The following is a 14,868-nucleotide window of genomic DNA, read 5'->3' on the forward strand; positions in this document are numbered from 1 at the left end:
CAACCATATTAACCAGACTGTTTATTTGCTGGCTGTGAAGATCCAGTGTTTGTTTATGAGCATTTTGAAGGTCCAAAACTTGTACAACATCATCCTCTAATCTCTGTACCTTGTCAGTATGCTGTGACAGGCTATAAGTGAATATTTCAGTTTTGTATGTGGTCTCCAGCCTTTGTATATATTTCTCCATGTCTTGTTTAGTAGGGATAGACGCAATATGATATACAAATCAATTATGGTGTTCCCAATATCAGAATCCCCTGTAGCTTGGGAGGAGGGGAGGTAAATTCCCCTGTGACGCAAACATTGCTCAGTACGTGGGCTTCAGTGAGAACATAAGGAGATTTGTGGAGCTGTTTTCTTGTGAGACCGACAATAAGAAAGGAGAAATTGCAGGACTTACAGGCTTGAGCTGTCTTGCATTATGAGGGTCAAGAGTGCTACTTTTTCCAAGCTGAGGCAGAAATGGCCCCGTAGTGGAAAGATGTGCCCTTCGATAAGAAATTCGGGAAGGTAAATCGCGACATCAATGGATCAGCACCGGCAAGGAAGGAGAGTATGAGTGTTTTTATTTAAAGAGAACAAACATGAGAAATGAGAAGGTACAATTTTCGGATAAAACAACATTCTGAAGATGAAAAAGGCAACTCCCCTTTGTGACGTCTCTGAAGTTTATTAAGAGTTAATTTCCATGTAAAACATTTCCAGTAAATAAGCCCCAGATGTAACCTGAAAGATAAGAGAAATAAATTAGATTATACTCACCTGGGGGGGGGGGGCGGTCCGATCCGATGGGTGTCGCAGGTCAGGGTCAAGGCGCCTCCCATCTTCATGCGATGATGTCCTCTTCCTTGCTTCTTTCGCGGCTCCTGCGCAGGTGTACTGATTTGCCCTATTGAGGACAGAGTAAAGTGCTGCAGTGCGCAGGGCCTCTCTGACCTTTCCCGGCACCTGCGTACTGCAGTACTTTGCTCTGGCCTCAGTAGGGCAGAGAATTACGCCTGCGCAGGAGCTGTGATAGAAGTAAGGAATCAGACGTCATTGCATGAAGATGGGAGGCGCCGGACCCTGACCTGCGACACCCATCGGAATCGGACCGCACCCGACCGCCCCTGGGTGAGTATAATCTAACTTGTTTTTCTTATTATTCAGTTTACATCGGGGGCTTATCTATAGTATTATAGAATGCTGTAGATAAGCCCTAATGGCGGTGGCCACAGCTTATATGCGAAAAACGAGGTGACAGATTCCCTTTAAGCATATGAAGAAAGCTTCTCCCCCGTGTGACTGCTCTGATGGCGAAGAAGAAATGATTTATTCTCAAAACATTTTCCACATTCTGAACAAGAAAAAGGCTTTTCCCCTGTGTGGGTTCTATGGTGGCGATCAAGACCTTCTTTACGTTTAAAACTCTTCCCACATTCTGAACAGGAAAATGGCTTCTCCCCTGTGTGAATTCTCTGATGTGTGATAAGATTTGTTTTTTGGTTAAAACATTTTCCACATTCTGAACATGAAAATGGCTTCTCCCCTGTATGAGTTCTCAGGTGTTTGATAAGACTTGATTTCTGGTTAAAACATTTTCCACAATCTGAACAGGAAAAAGGCTTCTCCCCTATGTGAGTTCTCCAGTGGTTAACAAAATGTGGTTTCTGGTTAAAACATTTTCCACATTCTGAACATGAAAAAGGCTTCTCCCCTGTGTGAGTTCTATGGTGGCAATCAAGACCTGCTTTATTTTTAAAACATTTCCCACATTCTGAACAGGAAAATGGCTTCTCCCCTGTGTGAGTTTTCTGATGTGTGATAAGACTTGATTTGAGGATAAAACATTTTCCACACTCTGAACATGAAAATGACTTCTCCCCTGTGTGAGTTTTCTGATGTGTGATAAGACTTGATTTGAGGATAAAACATTTTCCACATTCTGAACATGAAAATGGCTTCTCCCCTGTGTGAGTTTTCTGATGTGTGATAAGATTTGATTTGTGGTTATAACCTTTTCCACATTCTGAACATGAAAATGGCTTCTCCCCTGTGTGAGCTTGCTGATGTTTGATCAGATTTGATTTGTAGTTAAAACATTTTCCACATTCTGAACATGAAAATGTCTTCTCTCCTCTCATGTGAGTTTGCTGATGTTTGATCAGATTTGATTTATCTGTAAAACATTTTCCACATTCTGAACATGAAAAAGGCTTCTCCCCTGTGTGAGTTCTATGGTGCTTAACCAAAGCCCATTTCTGGTCAAAAATTTTTCCACATTCTGAACATGAAAATGATTTCTCACCTGTGTGACTTTTCTGGTGTGTAACAAGATGTGATATATGGTTATAACATTTCCCACACTTGGAACAAGAAAGACTATTCTCCGCTGTGTGAATTTTTTGACATTTAAGAAAAGACTTTTCGAGGGGAAAGCGATTTACATATTCTGAACGTGAAAATGGCTTCTTTGCTTTATAAGTTTTAATGCTTTTTTTGTGACTTTGATTTTCCTCAGGGGTCGGTAATGAATCAGAAGTCAGGACCTGTTTCAAAGGATCAGATGGTCGATCTTTGCTGTGAATGGATGATGGTATATCTGGAGTAATGGCATTCACTTCAATTGTCTCCTGTGTACTTTCAAGATCATCTGGTTTAAAAATTGAAGTTGTCAGCTGTCCCTCTGATCTCCTGGTCCAGTCATCTGCCAAGAGTAAAACCAATTATTATTTTTGAATAAAATTGTTGAAATTAAGTACAAATGTTAAAAAGTATTAAACTATTAAAAAAGTTTAATTATAAACCAAGACAATGACAGTTCACAGTCTGATAGAAAACCTCATAGGATGAACTAGTAGAGCGTGGTGTTCGACTTTTTGTTTATTCTGCCTCCCAAATGTAGGTGAAAATAAAAACTTCTACTCATCTCACAAAGAACAAGCCTCACTCAGGTACATCATCTGACAGAGGAAAAACAGAGGTTTCCACATTATTAGTGGCTCAAAGACTCTTGAAAAGCAACATGGCTTCCAGAAACCAATCCAGCAATATCCGATCTCCCAAAGTCAAATCTTTCCCTCACTCCTGAGCCTTTCAGTGCGCCCAAACCACATTCAACATCCATGTGTTTGGCATTACTATATTGAGAAGAACCCACTTAATTTATGGTGTGTGTCTCCTGAAGCACAATCTGAACACTATGTGATAGGTAATAAAATGGCAAATGTGCAATTTTCACTCTTCATCATCCACTCAGTGCTAGTTTCCAGAAATTGGCTATGAACTCAAAATAGTCACTAGTCCTATAGATTAATTTCCTGAGGGTTATAATTTCCAAAATTGAGCCACTTTATTGGGGCTTCTACTGCTCTGGTTTTCTATTTTGTCATATTAGGACTTCTGAAAATGGTGTGTCACATTTTTTCTGGGATTTGCTCCTGCAACGTCTGTTTCTGCCATCAGGCGCCACCTTATTCATTCTGCAGGTGGCGCTGGTGATGCAGGAGACATGGCAACAAGAAACTCTGGATGGCACAGGTTCTGTCCTTCCAATAAGATTAGGTTGCCTGAGACCTGTAGTACCATCCAGTCTAGCAGTATGGGATTGTGTGGTGTCCAACTGAAGTAATTGGCTTCCTGCTTCAGCCAATTGGAAAGCATCACGCCTTACTAAAACTAGAAGCATATGGCCGGAATCTGCCAGATACAGCCTTGTTCTCCTCTGGTTCAGTCCTCTGTGCTCAGCTCCCGACTTTTGTATTTGTTTCCTGTTGTGACCCCGGCCCATTTACTGACTACTCTTGCACCTTCTGGTTTTGTATTTTCTCTGCTCTCCGGCTTGTGACCCGGCTATCTGACCATTCTTCTTGCCATGTCACACCACCGAACAGCAAATAAAGTTAGAGCTCGGGCAATATTTTCTTTTAAATGAGTTTCTTTAAAAAGTATTAGACATTCAAGGAGGACTTTTTATAATATTGCAGAGATACAGTGTCTTAAAATTAAGATCTTGGGCATTTGGAAGAGGCAAAGGCAACCTTTTTTTAAAGACTACCATGAAGTTACAGGCTCACATAAGTGACGCAGGCCAGTTCCAGCACAACTCATAAAAAAAGACATGTTACATCCTCAACAACAACGTATGTATGAGGGGCAAACTCCAATACTAAACAGGACTTGCATTAATTTATGTTGGACCATTGGAGCTACTATGAGTCCTGACCAGAAGTGTAGAGAAAGCATTAGTGCTCCCCATTTCAGGAGAGATTGCGCAGTAATCTGAATTCCTTAGTATTGAAAACATAATGGAATTTATGACGTGGAGTCAATCCATGAAACCAGGGCTCGAGCCATGCCAACACATCTCCTGCATGTGTGAATAAATGTATATTACAGCCATCAGCCACACACAGCTTAGAGATATATCATGGCACAGGTGCAGTGTTTTTATGTACAGTAGTTTCTCACGACCCTATTTGAAGTTAGTCAATTTTAAATTGAAAAGTCAAGATAAAGGGAAACTGTTGTTATTGTACAGAAATTCACACTTGGACCTCATTGAACATTTAATGTTACCGATCATAAAAGCGAAGTTTGGCCATAAAGACTGGACCTGCTCTTGTAGGGACCATATGAGCACATTCAGCAGCACATAAGGGAGAGAGGTAGATTCATCCAATAAGATATCAGGATTCTAGGAAGCCAACAGCATCATTACCATACGCATCTTAATATTTTTCTTCAAGTGATTTTCTAAATTGTCAGCACATTCTACATACGCGGTGGAACCACTGTGCCACGAACCACAGAGAGCCTGGAGGGGCGTGACTAAGCAATCACCTGACTTTTCACTAGAGCCTCTGATGGTGAGGAAGCTGCAGAGGTGGTTCACCCGGGTTGATCGAACACTTTGCGAAAAGCTTCCGAGAATGAAGGCAAATTGGAGATGATCGGATACTCACTCTTCCACAATTGGTTCAACCATGCCAGAGCCTCACCTCCAAGGTGCAACATTAAAAACACCACCTTTGCTCAATCCAACATGAAGTGGTGCGGAAGAAGTTCAAAATGTAGCCGGTCCAGGTTGATGAACCCACGGCAGAGCTTCGTATTGCTGTCAAAACGTAGTGGGGCTGCGAGTCAGAGGCCAAGATCTTGAACGGAGCAAATTGTCTGGGAAGTCTCTGGAGGAGACACGGCTGTTTTGAGATGCTGGAACTCTGGAGGGATGTTTAAGGCCTGCAACTGTGTGGACAGCTCTTCCTGTGCATTCTTCTGTCAGCAAAGCTCCTGGTACATGGTCCGTATGGGCAGGGTCCGGGGTCCAGCGGGATCCATGGCCTGAGCAAACTGTCACGGTTGTGGTTTGCGGAACCACTGTGTCATGAACTGCAGAGAGCCTGGAGGGACATGACTAAGTGATCACCTGACTATTCACTAGAGCATCTGATGGTGAGATTAGACTTGGCTCCCGATGAACGCCAGGTGCCAGACCAACAGTTGGCAGACCAACAGTCGCGCAGCAGCTGGACCCGAAGGACAGACTGGATGGAGCAGCAGGCAGAGCTTGTATCAGAGTGCAACAGACAGAGTTTGTGTCAGAGTGCAGCAGGCAAGTTTTGCTTCAGAGTGCAGCAGGCAGGATTTGCTTCAGAGTGCAGCAGGCAGGATTTGCACTGGTATGCGACCTTATACATCATAGACGGAAACAGGAAGGTTGCTCAGGCACCTCCCCAGTGAAGAGGAAGCAATATATTCATAATGCCTCAAAATCATTGGCTGGGGAGGAAAATAGAATTAGACTTACAGGTAATTTGGTTTCTAGGAACCTTCCATGACAGCCACATCGGAGGTTGTCTTCCCCGCCCTAATAGGGAACAGGAACACAAAGAGGTTAAATACCCTTCCCCTTCCTGCAACCACCAGTGTTTTCCTGGACACACTAGTATGAATAGTTACCACCGAAGTGCAGGAATCATCCGATAAAAACATCAGATAGGGAGGGAAATTAGTGCTGTCGTGGAAGGTTCCTAGAAGCCGAATTGCCGGTAAGTCTAATTCTATTTTCTCTAGTCACCTTCCACGACAGCCACATCGGAGTAATACCAACAGCTAATTTCTCTAGGGAGGGATCACGGCCTGCAGAACTCATCTGCCAAAAGTTAAATCCCTATTGAAATTTAGTCTGTAATGCCTGGTGAATGTGTGGATGGACGACCAGGTGGCAGCTCTACATATCTGCTCTGACGAAACATTCCCCCTCTTTGCCCATGATGTTGCTATTGCATGGGTAGAATGCGCCTTCAGTGAAGCCGGTGGATCCAGTTTCTGTGATGAGTAGGCCAGGCATATAGACTGTCTGATCCAATTCACGATCGTGTTCTTTGCCGCCTTCTTGCCCTTATTTCCTCCTGGGAACCGGATGAATAAATTCTTGTCAATCCGCCAGGCTTCAGTCTGCTGTAGGTAAAACAGGACCACTCTGCGAACGTCGAGAGTGTGGAAAGTCTCTTCCTTAGGGTTGGAAGGGCTTGGGCAGAATGAGGGTAGTACAATATCCTGATCTCTATGGAAGTTTGAGACCACTTTGGGTAGAAAGGTATGATCTAATCTCAAGATGATACTATCTGCAGTGATTGTGAGGTAAGGCTCTTGAATTGACAGGGCCTGCAATTCCCCTATATGTCTAGCCGTAGTAATTGCGACTAAGAAGACGGTTTTAATGGTTAAGTTCTTTATGGTCATGGAATCTAAAGGCTCAAATAAATCTTGGGTTAGGCTGTTGAGCACGATGTTGAGATCCCAAGGAGGCACCTGACTGCGGAGTCTAGGACGAATCCCGGCTGCCGAAGCCATAAACGTTTGATCCAGCGGTGGCTGGCCAGGTCAAGATCAAAAAAGGCGCTAAGAGCTGAAATTTGCACCTTCAGTGTGCTGGGGGTAAGGCCCAGTTCTAGACCTTTTTGTAAAAAGTCTAGGATCTGTGCTACGTTGGGGTGGAAGAGATCAGGGGTGCCTGGAAAGCACCAGGAAGAAAACTTTTTCCAGACCTTGGCATAGATGGCATTGGTTATTGGTTTTGGATTACCTTATCCGAGAGTCCTTTGGCTCTTAGGATTTTGGCCTCAGTAACCATGCTGCCAGGTTCAATTTGCATAGGTCCGGGTATAGCAGAGGACCTTGGTGAAGGAGGTCGATCTTTTGGGGTAGAAGCCAGGGGCCTTCCTGGGCCATGTCCATTAGGGCAATGTACCAACTTCGTCTGGGCCCCAGAGGGGCGATTAGTATTGTGGGGACTCGGTCTGTCCGGATTTTCTGTAATGTTTTTGCTTGCATCGGTAAGGGTGGGAAGGCATATGCGAGATTGAAATTCCACTGTTGGGCGAAGTTATCTATTCCTTGCGCTCCACCCATGTGGTTGAGGGAAAATAATACTCCTGTCTTCGCATTTTGCCTGTTGGTGAATAGGTCCACCTCCGGAGTCCCCCATCTTGAGGCTAGGGACGAGAAGACTGCTTGGTCCAGGCACCACTCCCCTGGATGGACGTCTTTCCGGCTGAGGAAATCTACCTGGGTGTTTTCTGATCCTTTCAGATGCACTGCTGTGATAGAAAGTGAGTTTTCCTCTGCCCAGGAGGAGATCCTTGCTGCTATTGCCTTCAGGCAGGCGTACTTCGTACCCCCTTGGTGCCGTAGATAGGCCACTGTGGGGATATTGTCTGAGTAGATGCGGACGTGGTGATTTTGGATTAGTGATGACGCTTTTAGAGCTTCTCCTACCACCTTTAGTTGCCTCAGGTTTGAGGAACTGGTGCTGATGCTTGTTAAATATTAATAATCCGTTAATTTCTTATAAGACTCAGTTCTGTACATTGCTTTAGCTTACACGACATAGGCTATTTTTAAGCTTGGCTCATGGTAGAAAGACAGCTCCATATATGTAGAGACCACGTGCTTTAGGAGACGTATATAATTCATGGCTAACTGTAGAGGTCGCTCTTCTTCCCTCACCATCATGAGACACAGACGCAAGATGACATAACTCAACAGCTGGTATGTTACTTGACTACGAAGAAGCCGAACTGAGAGACAGACGCCATTTGCCATGTGAGATCCCGGAGAGAAAGAAGAATACATGTTGCTTTTGCCATGTGAGATCCCGGAGAAAAAGAAGAATACATGTTGCTTTTGCCATGTGGGATTTCAGAGTATGAACTATGGACAATTTCTCTTTCACCTATTTTTATTCACCTGTTTTTCTGTAATAACCTTTCTTTGATGGAAGAAACCAAATAAACCACTATATTTTTATCTGGTAACTAGTCCTGAGTATTTTACAGGATATGCATTATTTTACATTGGAGAGCCAGCCAGATCTGAATTTTTGTACTTTTTTTTGCGGATTTCCCTCAACTTGCACACACGGGGGATTGGACTTTGCTAACGTCAAATCATATGTGCAAGTTATCGGGAATTCCACTACTTACAAGAATCACACAGAACCTAGAAGTAAGAATTACCAGATAGATTGAGAAGTACTACAAGTGCCAAAAGTACCAGACGTAAGCCAGACGTGTGAAGACAACAGGAACCCAGCGTTGTCCATCAAAGGAACAAGCTGAGACATTTCAAGGTAAGATAAAATGGATGTCATTAATTGTCTTGCTAAGCAGAGTAAATTGAAATTTAAGTCTGTAGACAATTCTAATTCAGAAGTTTTATGGTTAAGTTTATATGCCGAGTGTGAACTCGAGAATCAAAGGTTAGATTCTAAGTTTTTCAATAGAGAAAGAGAGAGATTAAAAAATATTCTACAGATGGTAGATATATTTCATAGATCTGTGTCAGAGAAATCCAAAAATGATTGTTGTGATGTTCTCGAGATTGGCTGTAAAGTTAGGGAGATTGACTGTAATCAAGTGTCTGTAGCAGCCATTGAAGGTGACCTTGCAGACGTGGAACAAGATGGAGAAGTAGGAGGAGACTTCAGAACTGACGTAGAGGACGTACAAGGGAAAGACGTACCACTAAAAATAGAAGACTCACAGGCCCAAATCCGAAGTAGCGTGAGGAAGAATTTGATAAAAATATGCCAAATAATTCCTGCTTATGACAACAAAATAGATGTTTGTAGAAACTCTGAGATTTTTGAAAGTTGTGCTGATAAATTTGATTTATCTAACGAGGAGAAGAATCAGTTGTTCAAAATGTGGATCCCTGTAAATTTTGCTAGGAGATTGTCTTTAAAGTTATCTGGTGAAACACATGAGAATTTAACTGATAAAGACAGATTAAAAATTCTCATTTTTTGTTCATCAAATGAAAATCATCCAGATATTGATATTCTTCAAAAATTAAGAATTGGTCGGAAGGAATGTATTTTTACGTTCATGTCCATATATGAACGTTTGTATAGAATGCTGAGTGAGAATGTCAAAACACCGTCCCTCATAAGGAGTTTTGTAAGCAAATTTTGGTTTCTAAATCCTGCATCTCGTGTTATTGCGTCACAAAAAGATTCTTTGTTTGAATGTGCGCAATCCCTTGATTTTGCCAGAAAACACGAGAATCGTGAGAGGAAAGTAAATTGTGCTAATTTTGTGAAGACAGGCAGAGTAAAATCTTATCAGAAGCCGGTATTAGCAAAGCCTTCTAAAATGAGTTTTCCCCAAATATATGAAGTACAAAGGAGATCACATGTTTGTTATAAGCCATATGGAATGATGCAAAGGAACACCGAAAAGACACAAATGGAATTAAGAAAAATGATGAGTTCTGATTTTCTTTCTGTAACAAAGATGGCCGAATTTAACAGACAGAAACAGGTGGTGAGTGACATCATGGCCTGTAAACTGAATACTCTGCTCCAAGAATCTATCAGCTTTAAAATGGCAAGAACCTTTCAGGATATTTTTTGCAGAGAAATAAGTATGGGTGTAGGAATTGGCTAGGAAAAGTAATTATATATATATATATATTTTGTGTAACAGTGTTATACAATTAGTGAGTTATATGTAATTATTTTATAGAGTATAATCCTGTAGTTCAATGGTTTGTGGATATATATATAGTCATACAGTATATATAGAGTGTTTGTAGAAGTAGAAATAGTAGAACTGTATTTTTTAATGAAAATTAAAATCTACATCAGTAATAATATTTAGAATATGAATATGATATTAACCTTATTTTTTAATGTTTCCTTAGAATTTTCATTTCAAAGCAGGACTTAATTGGGAAAAATTCTATTCCAAGGATTTATGCCTTTATTTACACAGGAAGTTGCAATAATTGCATGATTTTATATATCTAACCCTTAAAAGGAAATAACTAATTGCATTTAAAATATGTTCTGGGTGTGTGCTTTACTGCATGGTTTGAATGACAACCACAGCAGGGGAATTTGAACCTTGTTCTAATAATACAAGTATACCAGACCAGTATACTAGGTCCCTGTTCCTTAGGGAAAGAATTTTTAAGGGGGTCTCAACTTTTGCAAACCAATGGAATTTTTTTTCCAGGCCTAAATGTCAAGTATAGCTATACATATACATATATTTATGTCATGTGGGGAATATTCAAAGAAATATTAAGACTAAATTGAAATAGTTTACAATGCATTGATGATTAGGATAATCTGGGTTAAAATACGTGTATTCATCACACCTTCGTATGTGAGGTATTTGGTTTAAACTTAAATATGTGACACAGTCTGAGTGACAGTGACTGAGTGTATGAGCAGCTGCTGAGCGAGTAATGTGATACGTTTGTATGAGGCCTCAGGATTCTGAATGAGGAAAAAAAAACCCCAAAGCTTTTATCTTTAGGAGAAATATGCAGATCAGATAAATTATTAGAATATTAGGATATATAATGAAATATTATCTATACAACATATATTTCTGTATTTCTATAGTAATTATTTCTTGATTTAGTTAATTGTGGATAAGTGCAAAGTGCAATCGCACATCAAAATGGTTTATGCAAATTAATTTTTCCAAAGGATAATTTTATGATATTCAAATTAATTCTAATGGTTACACATCTTCAGACAAATAATGGTATAAGCAAGTATAAATTCACATAATTTATACATGAATTAATTTTAATTTTGGTTTTGATAAATGAATTATTTCATGAAACAATATTTTTTGGTATTAAGGGGGAAAATATGTTTTTGATCCTGACTACATCATCACATTTGATTAATACCCTCTTCTTCACACATTTTAATGGGAAAAAATATTAATAAGGTACAATGGTATAAGTATTGGGTATAATAACAAGTATTATAAAGAGTCATTTCTTTACACTAAGAGGAATTACATGCAAAGTTGCATAATTTGAATATTTTGGTAACACAAGTTTATGACAATTATGAAATAATCCAGATCATGGAAATATTAAGGGTATATGTTACTGAAGACATAACTACTCTGCATCAACATAAAGGCCTTATTCTTATTCTTATTTTCATTCTTATTTTTCATTATTTTTAATTCTTTCACCAATATTTAGTAAAGTAATATCTGCTGAGAATATTGCTTCATTAAATATAGCAATTATATGGTTCTTTTACTAAGGAAAATGTTTCACTTCTGAGTTATATGCAACAATTCTTTTATTCATTCATTCGCTCACTCATATATTCTTATTTTGGTTCATGGCTATACATTCCTACATATTATTAGTATAATAAATATATTCCTTATTAATAAAGATGAAAACACTGGTTACATAAAACACAGTGACACCTATGGGTTGAAAAAGGTAATTACACCTATGACATAAAAATGTTCTATCACATGAAAAAAAAATGGATAATAATGTATTATCACTTATTATTGGTTTATTATTTCAAATATTGAAATCCATATACGGTACAAATTCTGATAATAATTATATGGATATTACTGATTGCTATGGTACGCTGTGATATTATAGGATAGGAAATTACCAGATTTGGTATAGACTAGGGAATGAAGACTTCAAGCAAGATACTGAAATTATGTTAATAAAGACTTTTCACATTTCTAAACTTCATTGATTCTTATCAGTTGCAAGAAGAAGAATGCCGCGATCCAGAAGTCCCAGAAGGTAACAAAGCTATGATTACTGAGTAATAGACTGTGTTACTTACAAATGCAGAATTCACCACTGACAGTCACAAGTGCAGTATTCACCACTGACAGTCACAAGTGCAGTATTCACCACTGACAGTCACAATTAAAGTGTCTAACCTGACAACCAGAGGACGATGATCCTATGATGCTGAGATGAACTGTGTTATCACGTTCTTATCAAGTTCCAGAGGTTTTCAATCACCTGTAAAGCTTCGATGTAAGGCTGGTGAACAATAAGGTAATTGTCGGGAGGCTACAACCCTGACATGTGTCCTGTGCATTAGGACAAGGACTGGTTATGGTGCTATGTTTAGCAAGGAAGAGTCATTTTAACCCTTGCTTTGCTGACCAAAGACGTCACACCTGTTCAAAGACCAGTGCCGATGGAGGATTCCAGAATATCCAAGGCGAGCCAATGTAAGCCCAGGTTTTTAAAGATGACACTGCACAGATATTAAAGCTGCATTTCATCTATAGACTTTGTTTCTTATTAACATTTGAATTTATGGACTTTGATTTGATACACGACACGATTTCTACAACATCTATATGCTATAAGAAAACTGTATTTTTAAAAGAACCAAGAAGAAGACAGAAGACATCAAAATGAAGACCAGATGACATCAGATGATGACTGGACCTGAGATGCTTCAATTTAGACTTAGGGAAGTATAATTATACATATTTTATATGAATATTGTTCACGGCTTACCATAACATGAATTCACATCAATTATGTCATTGAGTACTTATAACGGTAATCTGATATTATTATTATTATTGATATTAAATTATTTTGTCAAAGAAGAAGAAAAGAAGAAAAAAGATCTCATTATATTTTGAGGGTTCCAATTAATGTCTGTCTCCCTCAAAAGGGGGAATTGTTAAATATTAATAATCCGTTAATTTCTTATAAGACTCAGCTCTGTACATTGCTTTAGCTTACACGACATAGGCTATTTTTAAGCTTGGCTCATGGTAGAAAGACAGCTCCATATATGTAGAGACCACGTGCTTTAGGAGACGTATATAATTCATGGCTAACTGTAGAGGTCGCTCTTCTTCCCTCACCATCATGAGACACAGAAGCAAGATGACATAACTCAACAGCTGGTATGTTACTTGACTACGAAGAAGCCGAACTGAGAGACAGACGCCATTTGCCATGTGAGATCCCGGAGAGAAAGAAGAATACATGTTGCTTTTGCCATGTGAGATCCCGGAGAAAAAGAAGAATACATGTTGCTTTTGCCATGTGGGATTTCAGAGTATGAACTATGGACAATTTCTCTTTCACCTATTTTTATTCACCTGTTTTTCTGTAATAACCTTTCTTTGATGGAAGAAACCAAATAAACCACTATATTTTTATCTGGTAACTAGTCCTGAGTATTTTACAGGATATGCATTATTTTACAATGCTCGGTGGCCATCTCCCCTGAAAATAGGACCTCTCTACTACTGTGCCCCAGCCATGTTGGCTGGCATCTGAGCGGAGTGTTTTCAGGGGAAGCTGATCCCAGCTGACCCCCTTCTGAAGATTTTGGTAGTTCAACCACCACCTCAGGGCTGATTTTACATGACCGGGGAGGGAAATCCTTCGGGACAATGGAGTTTGTCGCCGCCTGAAATGTAGAAGCACGTGGCTTTGTAGGATTTGAGTGTGGGCCTGAGCCCAAGAAACCGGCCGGTTCATGCGGTCAGAGATCCTAGAGCAGACATTGACTTTCTGAGGGTTGGTGCCCGCTGGTTCCTAAACCTGGTTATCTTGTGGACAAGGTCGACCTGACGATCTTTGAGTAGGAAGGATGTCCTTTCCCTTGAGTCCAAGAGGACTCTCAGAAATTTTCTCCTTGTGGAGGAGGGAAGAATCTCTGATTTCTCCAAGTTCGGTATCCAACCCAGGGATCTTAATATCTCCAGGGTCTTTTCTACGTCCATCTTTAGACGTGAGCTAGATGGTGCAGTGACGAGGAAGTTGTCCAGATATGGGATAATGCATATCCCCTGGCGCCGGATGAAAATCACTGCCTCTGCCATGATCTTGGTAAAGACCCGTGGTGCCGATGAAATGCCGAAGGGTAGAACTGAAAATGGTTGATTTGCTGACCCTGAGAGACTGTGAATCTGAGTACTTTCCTGTGCTCCGGATGGATTGACACATTGTAGTATGCATCCCTCAGATCCACTGTTGCTATTACCCAGTACTGTCTGATGAGAGGGATTTCCAACCTGATCGACTCCATTTTGAATCGCCTGTACCTGATCGATTCGTTTAATGGCTTCAGGTTTATGATAATTTGTTTTTTCCCTGATGCTTTCGTCACCAGGAAGAGACGCGAGTAATAGCCGTGTCCTTTCTCCAGCTTTGGTACCCACGAGATCGCGTTCGACCTGAGTAGATCTTGTAGGCCTCTTAATAAGGAGTCCTGGAGATGCGGAGACTGTAGGGAGGTCACCCTTAAGCATTGTGGGGGAGGACTCTTGAACTCTATTTTTAGTCCAACTCGTATGGTACGGAGGACCCACTGATTTGTGGAGATGGATTGCCACTGGGTGAAAAAGAGCGAGAGTCGATTCCCGACCGGGGCGCCGTCATTGCTTATCTGGGGTCTGTTGCTGGTTAGGGACAAGGATGTTCTTGCCCTTGCCTCCTTTGGAATAACTCCTTCTCCCTGTTTTGCCTTTCCCCCTGTACTCTGAGAGGGTTGGTCATGGGAGGGACGAAAAAACCATCTCCGAGGATTTTTATGTTCCGGAA

General features: G+C 40.5%; 1 protein-coding gene across 1 annotated transcript in view; it reads right to left on the minus strand.

Annotated features, from left to right (window-relative positions):
• Positions 1 to 1,094: 1,094 nt before the first annotated feature.
• Positions 1,095 to 14,868, minus strand: part of LOC141047072 (uncharacterized) — a 75,799-nt gene continuing 62,025 nt past the window's right edge. The window contains exon 7 of the mRNA XM_073542009.1: positions 1,095 to 2,689. Coding sequence (XP_073398110.1) covers positions 1,254 to 2,689 — 1,436 coding nt within the window. The 3' untranslated portion in view covers positions 1,095 to 1,253. The remainder of the gene's footprint in view (positions 2,690 to 14,868) is intronic.

Source organism: Dendrobates tinctorius, unplaced genomic scaffold (genome assembly GCF_039654945.1).
Source record: "Dendrobates tinctorius isolate UK_male_01 unplaced genomic scaffold, ASM3965494v1 ptg000126l, whole genome shotgun sequence".
Classification (NCBI taxonomy): domain Eukaryota; kingdom Metazoa; phylum Chordata; class Amphibia; order Anura; family Dendrobatidae; genus Dendrobates; species Dendrobates tinctorius.